The sequence below is a fragment of the Dendrobates tinctorius genome, unplaced genomic scaffold (assembly GCF_039654945.1).
Source record: "Dendrobates tinctorius isolate UK_male_01 unplaced genomic scaffold, ASM3965494v1 ptg000143l, whole genome shotgun sequence".
In the NCBI taxonomy this organism is placed as follows: domain Eukaryota; kingdom Metazoa; phylum Chordata; class Amphibia; order Anura; family Dendrobatidae; genus Dendrobates; species Dendrobates tinctorius.
In genome coordinates, this window is record NW_027361810.1 from 5669377 (window position 1) to 5681608 (window position 12232).

The window sequence follows — 12232 nt, forward strand, 5'->3', positions numbered from 1 at the left end:
AGGACAAGACCCCCACCGATCAGCAGTCCTGTGCAGTGCCTGTCATAGAAACATTTTCACATAGTGACAGAGGGACTTTAAGATGGCGTCAGCACAGAGATCACACTTAGGCTGTGTTCACATTGCGTTTTTCTGCCCTACATGGTGACACGTTCCATGCAATCAAAAACATTGCATGTAACTTGCTGTTGAATGACAAAGCTGAGATTGTGATTATATTTATATATATAAAATTTATTAAAAGAACTAAATAGCAAACAAGTCACATGACTTGCATAGGTCGTTGCCGAGTCACAAGTGCTTTGTGAGCAGCGACCAACTGAAACATAGAAACCTTTGTGACTGCAATCTACATGGGTTACAACATGTAATGTGTCGAGATGTGATTTCGCCATGTACCCCAGGCCTTACTTATTTCACACTATCCCATAAAACTGGAGCACACAACCTGAGAGCAGCATTATTAGATGAAACCGGTCCCACGGCCGCACTAAAAATCGTTAGGTTACCACTACCGTGTGAGACATGTATGGCCTAAGAGACACATATGCCATAGCCATCTGATAGGAGTATTAGAAAGGTAACCGACGCTCACCCAGTTTGTTGGGGGTCATTTTCACTCCAAAAAAACAAGACTTTGCACATGTATATAGTGTAGCTCATTATGGTTAACTACCCCATAATCTACAATGAATTCAGCCGCACTCATACATGGCCACCTCACACCTAATATACTCCTTTCCAAAGTGCCAGACGGGTCAGGAGACCCCCATTATGCTAACTTATAGGGGTCCTAGAGATGCTAACATGATTCATCATTAGTCATTACCCGTGCTTCCGAGCTGCGCTCTCAGTTTAGTATTGGAAATACACGTGAGCAGACACCAAATGACCATGTCTGTGTCCGGATGGTTGGGGGCCACACAGATGAATCATAGGATATATGTTGGCCCCAGGGGCCACAAGTCAGTTGCGCATGTGTGTGAGGGCATGCACCACCCCCATGGGATTTGTATAAGCCAGGGGGACCCGAATATTCTTACGAGTCCCAGATCAGAATTCCACCATTATCAACACTGTCCACACATTGAAGAGGGTAAAATCGAATTTATTTAATGCTATAAACACAATTGGACAGGAGGTGCCTGCATGTCAGATTTCTAATTCTTAAGATATCAATTCAGACAAGCCATTTATTCAAGTGCAACCATTCCATCGGGAGTATAAAAGAAAAAAAAAGTCGTAAAAAAATTCATCAAAACAAACTAGTGTTGGATCCAGCCTCAAACACGCGATACAATATGTATTCAAGTCCATTGTGTTTCTTTACTATGACGGGTCACTTAGAACGTGTTGCTGGCACAGCGGCGAGCGGAGAACCAGTCTGGTGAGAACCTCGCTGCCCTGCCACACGGGGCACCATTCACCCCCAAAGTCTACAGGGGAGGACAGTGTGTTCGCTCAGAACATAAGGGGTCTCAATGCTGGTGGCCACCCCTGTGCCAGCAATGCTATAATAAGCTTCAGTACATAATAAAAAGGTACAGTATAAGAACACTCAGAAGCGATTTAGTAGCTCGGTATATTAAAATCTCCATGTTTGACAAGCACAGACAGTAGTACATCGCACGGACGCGTTCACACACTCACACACATCTGCAGCTGCTCGCAATTTTACAATCAATGTATCAATTAAAATAAAATCTTAAAAAAAGTGCAAAAAACATTTACAGACTAATAAAAAAAATGCTGTACAATAAGATATATTTATATAGCTATATATACTATGTATAGTGCCCGACCGCAGGCGCAGCCATAACTGTATAACGGCGGAGAGGACCGGACGCCACGTGGATGTCCGACATTATCCGGCCGGGGTTCTCTAGGTAAAGCTTAGTCATTGGTAATGAAACTTTCTGCAGCTTTCTAATGGCCGCTGATTGCTTTCAGTGAATGGACACACTGGGGCAGATTTTTTTTGCCATGTTTGGTTCACTCAACCGTCTTAGATACTTTGCATCACATTCATGATGTGTTTCATACTCGCTCAATAGAAGGGGCATCAGAAACAGGGACATGGGGTGCCCGGAAAAGAAACACGTCTGAAATCGCGATACATTGAGCAAAAAAGAGAACATTTCTGGACAAAAGAGACGACAAGTAGGTGATGTAACCTCAGAATAGACAATATAACAATGTGCTAAATGTATCAACCAGAACGAGACGATGATCAATATGGCCTCCATTCCGCATGCAACCCCCACAGCTGCCATCAAGCTTCACCCCCACCCACAGGCAGCTGCGGCAATCATTTTTTTTACCAGTATCTCAGTCTTTACTTTGATATGTTTTCTGCTCTACACTGAGGCGCTTGTGTCAGGAGTGGGCTCCCGATATCTCCAGACTGCATGCCGCTTCAATAGAAATGTGGTGACTGTGGGGACGGAGGTGAACGTTAGACCGAATGTAATTCTGGAAGAAGGAAATTGATGAAATACTGCACGAAGGAGGGAAGACACTGACAAAACACTGGCCGCAAGACTGATGCAGCTCCAGTCATAGCTTAAAGAGGGTGTCAAACGAATTAGAGGGGGTCCATCACCCCCAAAAATGCAAATACATTAACTTAACCATTTACATAGCCCCCATAAAAAATTATACAAGGAATATACTGCTTAGGCCTGTTTCACACTTCCGTTTTTGTGTCCGCCAAACGGATCCGTTTCCGTTTTTTTGACGGAAACGGATGCTAACGGATCCGTTTTTTAAAACCTGGATCCGTTTTTTTTGACGGATCCGCGGTAACCGCTATGGGACAAAAACGGATCCTGCAAAAAAATTGGCGGATCCGTTTTTTAACGGAAACCAACGGATTTTGATGGATTTGAAAAAACGGAAGTGTGAAACAGGCCTTAGTCTTGTAGTTGCAGTTAAATACATTTATCATCCATTTGTAATTTCGGGCAAACTAGAGCCCCCCCTTGTTGTGGTCCACAGCTCGGTGCACCCTCGTTATAGTCCATCGCTTGGCAACCCCTTGTTGTGGTCAAAGTCGGTGCACCATGACGCTCTGCGATTTGCATTTCCAGCAATGTAACTGATGCTGATTAACAAGGTTCACTTTCTCAAAGGGAGCTTCCGAAACCCAAATCACTCTCCCTTTGCATGTGCACTGACATCGGAGGAGCTCAGCAGTGCAGCCACACAGTGAAGGGCAGGCAGCCACCCCATGTCGCTGCGCTCTGATCGCCGGCTCATCTCTGAAGCCGCTCACCACACTTCTGAGTGTAACGAGGGGGAAATCCACAGACTGGCAGGAGCCAGAGATACCTGTACCGACAATGTGTGCATGCCGCTGGGCTCGAAGTCTAGGGAGCGCTTAATGTGAGAATTTATCTGCAACTAAAAATCTATGGCAAATGTTGTAGCACAATATGCATTTTGGGGGTGGAAGACTGTAAATAGAATATTCATTGTACAGATAATAAGCAATAATCACCACGTCCATACAGATCCAACATTTACTACATACAATAGCAGCATAGTGGAGGACAGACATGCTCAGCCACCCTCACCTCCGCCAGGTCTCTGCACAGTGACAGATAGTTTTCTGCCCGCTTGTCAGGGAGGGAGCGGAGTCTCTGCAGTAAATCTGAGAAGATTCCATCTGCAGGCAGTAACATTTATTTATTTTACTCATTTATACAGCGCCATTAATTCCACAGCGCTTTACAAACATTATTGTCACTGTCCCTGATGGGGCTCATGAGCACAAATCAGTTGCCAGAGGGTGAAAGGGGACAACCTTATATATATATATATATTAGAAACTAATGTATGCAGGTGTCCGCCTATAAGGACTTTTTGTGTGAACCTTTTTAGCATCCTCAAATTAGTCAGGGCTCCATATTCTTACCCATGGGGTCAGTACTGTAATAGCGCATAGGAGAAAGCTCGAGGCCAAGCATTGTATTAAGTGAGGACGAGTCTCTCGCCATGAAATGCAGACTGTCTCTCTATGGTTTAGGTTCCTGTCCAGCTACTACCACTCCGCTCAGGCACTAATGGTGGGAAACAGCTGATTGTAGAGGGGCCGTTACCGTGGCCTCTAATTTCCTGCATGTACAATGGTTATCATAGTTTATCAGCTATCATCTCCCAGAATCAGAGCCGCCCTCCCTCAATCAGCACGTGCAATCTCAAGCTTAGTATGGCGGCCACTGCACGGCGACCGATGAGAAAACACACGCGCGTTCACTCCTGCATTGTACGGGAAGTCCGCGGCATGGACCCTGGGAGTGGAAGCATAGCCTTAACCTAGGTTATCCTGGACATACTGTGTAACGCCTACACTGGGGAACACGACCCAGACTACCCTGTATTATTAGAACGTAAAACACCAATAACGGCCACCTGAAGCGACTGGGAACACCCTCACTGTATGCCTTCCATTTTCTGAGGACCTACGGATCACACGACGCCCAAGTCCCAGCCATAGTGCAGCTACCCAATAAGTGCAGATGTAGTGTTGGGGGTACCTGAGGGGCCGGTGGTGTTCAATAAGATATGGCTGCAAGTAATTCCTGTAATATCACATCCACTGGGAAATCAAGGTTTCTAAGGAGAAAAGATTTCCACAGAACAAGAGGAGCGGCTGGGAAGAAAGTAATCCTGGTCCATACACATCTTTGGCATTTAAAAGTTAAAAAACAAAACGGCATATATAGTAAAATCCAAGAGTTTGGTCAGGACCGACCATACCATAATTCTGCATCTGCTCAGAGAAAACGAAGCATAAGAAAGGATAATGGAAACATTCTGCAACATTCCACATCTCTGCTTGCTGTCAGAAAATGGGAAAATTCAAGAGTTGAGCACAATGATTTGCAGGACTCTGGTCCAGAGGCCACATCGGCAATCCACTGCCACCAAACTAAAGCCTTGCAAACCTCCTACCAGCTAACGCTCCTGGCTCCACTACACATTAGTAGACCTGGTGTGACATGGACATGACGTCGTACCAGGTCCACTTATCAGGATGCCGGCTATAGGAGCAGGTTCATAGGGTCATAGTCTGGCAGCTACAGATGACAGATGTCCGGTCTTATAAAACGTTTTGCTCTACTCTAGAACATTCTTGCACCTTTACTTTCCACAGCTCTGGGTTTGCTGCCATTGCATCCCATATTGGAAGAAACATATATCTCGGAGCCGTGCAGGTGAAACGAGTCGGCCTGGGGTTCATAGCTTTACACTGAAAAGCACTGGCTGCACCAGATGCAGTTGTAACCAACCCACAGACAAATGGTGTCTGTACGTGTCTAATGAGAATGTCTCCATTCCCTGACAGCATGCACAGAACGTGCAAGTGGCAAGGACGTGAAACACTATATAATACAAACACAGAAGTTATCACACCATGATTAAGCTTCATTTACGTAATACCCCCCTTTTAATTTACACAGCGGAGAAGATCATGCCCTGGAACCGGACGGCAATACTCAACCGCTGATCGTCCATACACCCCAAGCGCGGCAGGAATGTACAGACCGGAGCAGACATTTGGCACTTTCTGCGTACACGCAGCCTTAGAGCCGCACACACGTACCTTCTGCACATATACGTTCACACACATGCACTTAACATACAACCCTCAACAAGGATACATAACACAACCACACAGACATGAGATAAAGGCACTACACATGACCAAGACGGTCAGTAATGGCTTTTGAGACAAACCGCAGTCAGCACCCACATGAAGCAGATGCAGTAATGAACGGTGAATGTGAAACAGAGACCCACACCGATGTGCCACCGTGACCAACAGCATTTCTAAGGGGATATTAAAGGAAAGAAAATGGTGTTTCTCTGTGAGATGCTGGACGCTGTACAAATTGCAGTTATAGGGCAAGAAAAAAAATTGCTTGGGAGTAAAACTCACTCTGGGATAATGGCTTCTGAAGATCTCAAGACGTCTCATTGGGAGTCAAATTGCCAAACTTTCAAAGACTTATCAGTGCTGCCGATGATGGCGGGAGGGCTTATAAAGAGGATGAGACACTAATATACGAGACAGGAGAGAGCTGCTGAAAAGAGCAGGACACCTGCGGAGTCTGAGCACCGCTCGGAGCAGGAGCTGCGGAGTCTGGGCACCACACGGGATACACAGGGGAACGGCTCCATCAGATCAGAGTCTGGATTTGGATTTAGTTGGCCATTGTTTTTTAGGGCCTGATCAACTAGACCAAGTGTGTCTCTTTTTACTAAGGGATGCACAAACTGGACAAACCCTTTCAAAACCACTTCCGGCCACATCCTCCGAAAAACCATATGCAATGTTGATGACCTGTGCAGGTTCAGATGGCAATCAGGCCAGCACAGGCAGCACGGCTCTAATCCGTATATATACCAGTGGTCGGGGTCACTTGAGCGCCTATGCTTCTCCATGTGGAGACCTGAAGATGGCAGACCAATGATAAACAGATGGATCATAGGCACTTGAGTGGAGCAGTGCTGCATTTACCTAGCGCTGTTGTGCTGGAAAAAAAGATAAAGATGACGCAGAGCTAAAACACTGACGTAGTGCCTTTCCTTCTCAGGAGCTGAACCTTCCCCCTCTCCTGGTCCAAATAGCCCAGCCATGTGCCATCAATTAAATATATCTGAGCCGAGTACCCCATTAGAGGGACATGCATGACTGTCACTGCAGCCCTACTTCAGCTCATGTGACCGTAGTGACATGCACAGTTTAACAGTTCATTAATTAGAAGACAAACATTTTTAAAAAAAGTGAAGCAGCCTAATGTGTGGCCATGGGGCCATCTACCTGCATGAGAAGAATACTGAACCCTGTAGCAACCCGGCCCACGACCCAGGTGGACATCTAGGAGTGATTGGCAGTGCGTCAGGGTTGCTCAAAAACACAATTAAAACACGTGATGAAAGACACTTGGCAGTCATAACTGCGTCCTCAGGACAGATAAGGAGCCCACATTCCAGCAACCAGTTATTCAAGTTTCATTCAGACTTGTACCCATCGCTCGCGACACCTCTAAATTCTAACAAATGGAAACCATCAGCAAGAATTGTCCAAACACACACCTAATAACTGTTGGGCGGTGATCCCACTTACTACAGACATGCCCCAAATTACCAATCAAGCACTAGAATGAAGCAAATCTCATGTACCAAGGGTAAAAGCAGCGCTTATTGGCATTCATGCCTTAAGTGATTACATATGACCACCTTGCTGATGGGTTCCTACATGTATGTATGACAAACCAGACAGACAACATAAAACACTTAACGAAAAGTTGACAAGCAGCTGTGATCCCCAGCAGTGACGACCCATGGGGCACATTAGAAAGCTGCCACATGCCGGACATCCTTCACACACATTACACTTCTCCTTTTTACCAGAAGGTTTCAGTCTCTGCCGGACGGGGAAGAAAAATCTTATAAAGTGCTTCCACTGGAGTAACGTCACTGTACCTTGTAAGGAAAAAAAAAAAACAATTTCCAAGTAGAGAAATCAACATCCATCACTAGACCATAAACATCCGGCCTCGGAGGAAATCGAGAGGAATCACAGGACCTCTCTTGTCGTTCTGCAGAGGCTTCTAAAGTGCCATCAGCTTTGGAAGGAAGGAAAAGGAAGGAACGCAGCAAAAGGAAGAGCTGAACGAAGACACTAGTGACACTGGGAGAACGTGTGCCTCAGGAGGTCCTCCGCTGACGGCCGGAGCTTAGCCTCCACAAAAATCCTTTTCAAGAAGTCCCGTGTGTGGTCCGAAACATTTGCTGGCAACTGTGGGTTGGTGGTTTGGGTGGCGATTTTAAAAATGGCAGCCATGGCCTCAAACTCTGCCCATGGGGGCTTCTCTGTCAGCATTTCCACGACTGTACAACCAACACTCCTGAGAGAAAAATAATGAAAAATAAAGAATTGCAGGATTATAATACAAATACAAAGTATAAGAGCATAGTGACTGCACCAGCAGAATAGTGAATGCAGCTCTGGGGGTATAATACAGGATTAACTCCGGATCAGTAATGTAATGTATGTACACAGTGACTGCACCAGCAGAATAGTGAGCGCAGCTCTAGAGTACAATACAGGAGGTAACTCAGGATCAGTAATGTATGTACAGAATGACTGCACCAGCAGAACAGTGAGTGCAGCTCTGGAGTATAATACAGGATTTAACTCCGGATCAGTAATGTAATGTACGTACACAGTGACTGCAGCGGCAGAATAGTGAGTGCAGCTCTAGAGTATAATACAGGATGTAACTCAGGATCAGTACAGAATAAGTAATGTAATCTATGTACACAGTGACTGCACCAGCAGAATAGTGAGTACAGCTCTGGAGTATAATACAGGATGTAACTCAGGATCAGTAATGTATGTACACAGTCACTGCACCAGCAGAATAGTGAGTGCAGCTCAGGTCAGAATACAAATTTTTCACTCACCAAATATCTGCTTTTCTGCCATAACCTTCTCCACTGATGACTTCTGGGCTCATCCAGTAAGGGGTGCCGGTGACAGACTTCATCCCAGTACCAGAGAGGCAGATGGTCTGAAGGCGTTTGCTGGCACCAAAGTCGCCCAGTTTGACATTGCCTGAAGAGTCTCTCAGTATATTGGCTCCTGAGTGATGAACATAAGTCCATATTATCACAGCAGCTCCTCAGGATCCACCAACTTCATAAAATAAAAATAAATATAAAGCTAAAAACAAAATGCAGAGTGATCTTATCTCGGTGATCAGATGGTCATCATCAGAATAAACAGGGAGGAAATGGTTGAGGTGGTAAAAGTGGCTGGGACCCTAGGAGGTAGCGACCATGCTATTTTAGAATTTCGGATAACTAGAGGCGGAAGACCTGTGAAGACTCAGACGTCAAGGTTAGATTTCAGAAAGGCAGATTTTAAGGGATTCAGAAAGAGAATTGGAGGGATCCAATGGCTGGATATCCTTAAAGACAAAAATGTCCAGGAAGGATGGGAAATCTTGAAAAATGAAATTCTCAAAGCACAGTTGTTAACAATTCCGAAAAGAGGGAAGAATAGGAAGCATTTAAGGAAACCAGGATGGATGAACACAGAACTTAAGCACATGCTAAAAAGGAAGAAAAAAATGTTTATGAAATGGAAAGAGGGAGGCATATCTAAAGAAGAATATAATGCTGTCTGCAGAAACAGCAGGGCACAAATCAGATTAGCTAAAGCTGAAAATGAATTGAGGCTTGCAAGAGATGTCAAAAGCAATAATAAAGGATTTTGGGGATATGTCAAAAGTAAAAGAAAAGTCAAAGATGCTATAGAATTTTTACAGGATGAAAATGATGAAATGGTAAGACAGGATGTTGAGAAGGCTGAACTTTTAAATTCCTATTTTGCATCTGTTTTCTCTCAGAAAGGAAATGTAACATCAACTGTTATTCACTGTCCTATTAAGGGAATAGAAGAATCCAGGATATCTATAAACAGAAAGATAGTGAGGAAACACTTAGCTAACCTAAATGAATTCAAGTCTCCAGGTCCAGATGAATTACACCCCAGAGTACTGAAGGAGATAGCAGAAGAAATTTTTGAACCCCTCTCCATAATCTTTGAAAATTCTTGGAGAACAGGAGAAGTGCCAGAAGACTGGAGAAGAGCAAATGTTGTTCCTATCTTCAAAAAGGGGAAGAAGGTGGACCCAGGCAACTATAGGCCGGTGAGTCTGACTTCTATACCAGGAAAGATCTTTGAACAAATTATTAAACAACATGTATGTCAATACCTGGATATGAATGAAGTGATTAAACAGAGTCAGCATGGGTTTGTAACTAATAAGTCATGTCAGACTAACTTAATTTCCTTCTATGACGGTATCACTGATTGGGTGGATCAAGGAAATGCTGTAGATATAGTATATCTTGACTTCAGCAAAGCATTTGACAAAGTATCTCATACAATCCTTATTGAAAAAATGACTAAGTATGGAATGGACAAGGCAACTGTTAGGTGGATTCATAACTGGCTTAGTGATCGGACCCAAAGAGTGGTCGTAAATGGCTGCACATCCAGTTGGAAGAATGTCTCAAGTGGGGTACCACAGGGCTCTGTCCTGGGCCCTGTATTGTTCAACATCTTTATCAACGATTTAGATGAAGGAATTGAGGGTAAACTGATTAAATTTGCTGATGACACAAAGCTAGGAGGGATAGCTAATACTAGAGAAGAGAGAGAGAGGATTCAAAAAGATATAAATAAACTGGAGAAGTGGGCAGCAACTAACAGAATGGTTTTTAACAGGGAAAAATGCAAAGTACTACATCTGGGCAATAAAAATGAAAAAAGCATATATAGAATGGGAGGAATAGGGCTAAGTGACAGCACATGTGAAAAAGACTTGGGTATACTAATAGATCACAGACTGAATATGAGTCAACAGTGTGATGCAGCAGCAAAAAAGGCAAATGCAATTCTAGGATGTATTAACAGAAGCATACAGTCTAGATCACGTGAAGTCATTATTTACCTCTACTCCTCTTTGGTCAGACCTCATCTGGAATATTGTGTTCAGTTTTGGGCACCACATTTTAAAAAAGACATCAACAAACTGGAGCAAGTTCAGAAAAGAGCGACCAGAATGGTGACCGGTCTGCAAACCCTGTCTTATGAGGAAAGGTTGCAGGATTTGGGAATGTTTAGTTTGCAAAAGAGAAGACTGAGAGGAGACTTAATAGCTGTCTACAAATATCTAAAGGGCTGTCACATTGTAGAAGGATCAACTTTATTCTCATTTGCACAAGGAAAGACTAGAAGCAATGGGATGAAACTGAATGGGAGGAGACACAGATTAGATATTAGAAAAAACTTTTTGACAGTTAGAGTGATCAATGAGTGGAACAAGCTGCCACGAGAAGTGGTGAGTTCTCCTTCAATGGAAGTCTTCAAACAGAGGCTGGACAGACATCTGACTGGGATGATTTAGCGAATCCTGCTTTGAGCAGGGGGTTGGACCAGATGGCCCAGGAGGTCCCTTCCAACTCTACGATTCTATGATTCTATGAGAAACAAGATCCCTTCAGCTTCTGTCACCTCCAGGATGTTGACGTTCTCACAGATTATCCCTGGTAAAGGCCCCATATTGGTGATCACAGCCGCTCAGTGATCAATGCTCTGATAAATATATGTAATTGTGTCTACTTGCAGAGCACAGAACCCACCTTTAATATCTCTATGTACAATCATGTTATTGTGCAAATAGTGGACTCCCTCCAGGATCTGGCGGGTGTATTTCCGGGTCACAAACTCAGTAAGTGCTCCATACGCCTTAAGTTGGTCCTTTATTGATCCCTAAGAAGAAGAATAAATCCAGTTTTAGATTTTCTGATCTTGGTTCTCTTGTGACCCGACATTCACCGGCACTCACCCCTGGCATGTATTCCATGAATATGGAGAGCGTCTTCTCCAGAGAATCTCTCAAGCAGCCGTAATACTGAACTATGCGCTCGTGAAGGAGGTTTTTCAGCAGCTGAATTTCGCACTCCAGAGCATTCACTTCCTGGGAGATGTACAAATAAACTATAAGGGATGATTTTTTTTTACGACTGGATCTACTGTACAGACGTTTTCTGTGCAGAAATACTTCCCGTGGTCTTACTTGTCTATTCTGTTTTTTAATAGCCTCATAGTGTGGTCGTGGCCCATGCTGAAAGAGGATTATAACCGGGCATTACAACAGCGTCCTGCTTTGTGCCCCGAGCCCCAGCCTCCAGTACGAGAGCCAAAGCTGTGTAATCACATTACATCCTGCAGTAATGGCCACAGTACTGAATACGGGGGCTAGGAGATAGTAGGACACAGCCATCCTTCTGCACAGACAGTGGACGCTCTGTACTGCTATTAACACGCTAGCAATGTGAATCATTCAGAAACAGAAAAACTTTTGTAAGATGACAGAAACTCAGATTTAGGGTTTATTGTTTTTATCTGCAGTGTGTTTTATTAAACCCATAAATATCAAAATTCTGAGACAAATTTGTCCCTAATCAGCCAATCAAATGTTGTGTAGTCTGACCCTGCAGTCATGCGGTTTCCACCTCCATCGGCCTTCATGGCTGCATGAGAAAGCTGTAAGGCTAGGTTCACATTGCGTTAGGGGCATCCGTTTAACGAATGCGCTAACGCTGATGTAATTTTTTACATCTTTTTAACCCCTAGCGCTAACGT

General features: G+C 44.2%; 1 protein-coding gene across 1 annotated transcript in view; it reads right to left on the minus strand.

The window, feature by feature from the left end:
- Positions 1-1092: 1092 nt before the first annotated feature.
- MAP3K2 (mitogen-activated protein kinase kinase kinase 2) overlaps positions 1093-12232 on the minus strand; it is a 55149-nt gene continuing 44009 nt past the window's right edge. The window contains exons 14-17 of the mRNA XM_073545342.1: positions 11433-11564; positions 11227-11356; positions 8479-8656; positions 1093-7919 (exon numbers count right to left, since the gene is read on the minus strand). Coding sequence (XP_073401443.1) covers positions 7694-7919; positions 8479-8656; positions 11227-11356; positions 11433-11564 — 666 coding nt within the window. The 3' untranslated portion in view covers positions 1093-7693. The remainder of the gene's footprint in view (positions 7920-8478; positions 8657-11226; positions 11357-11432; positions 11565-12232) is intronic.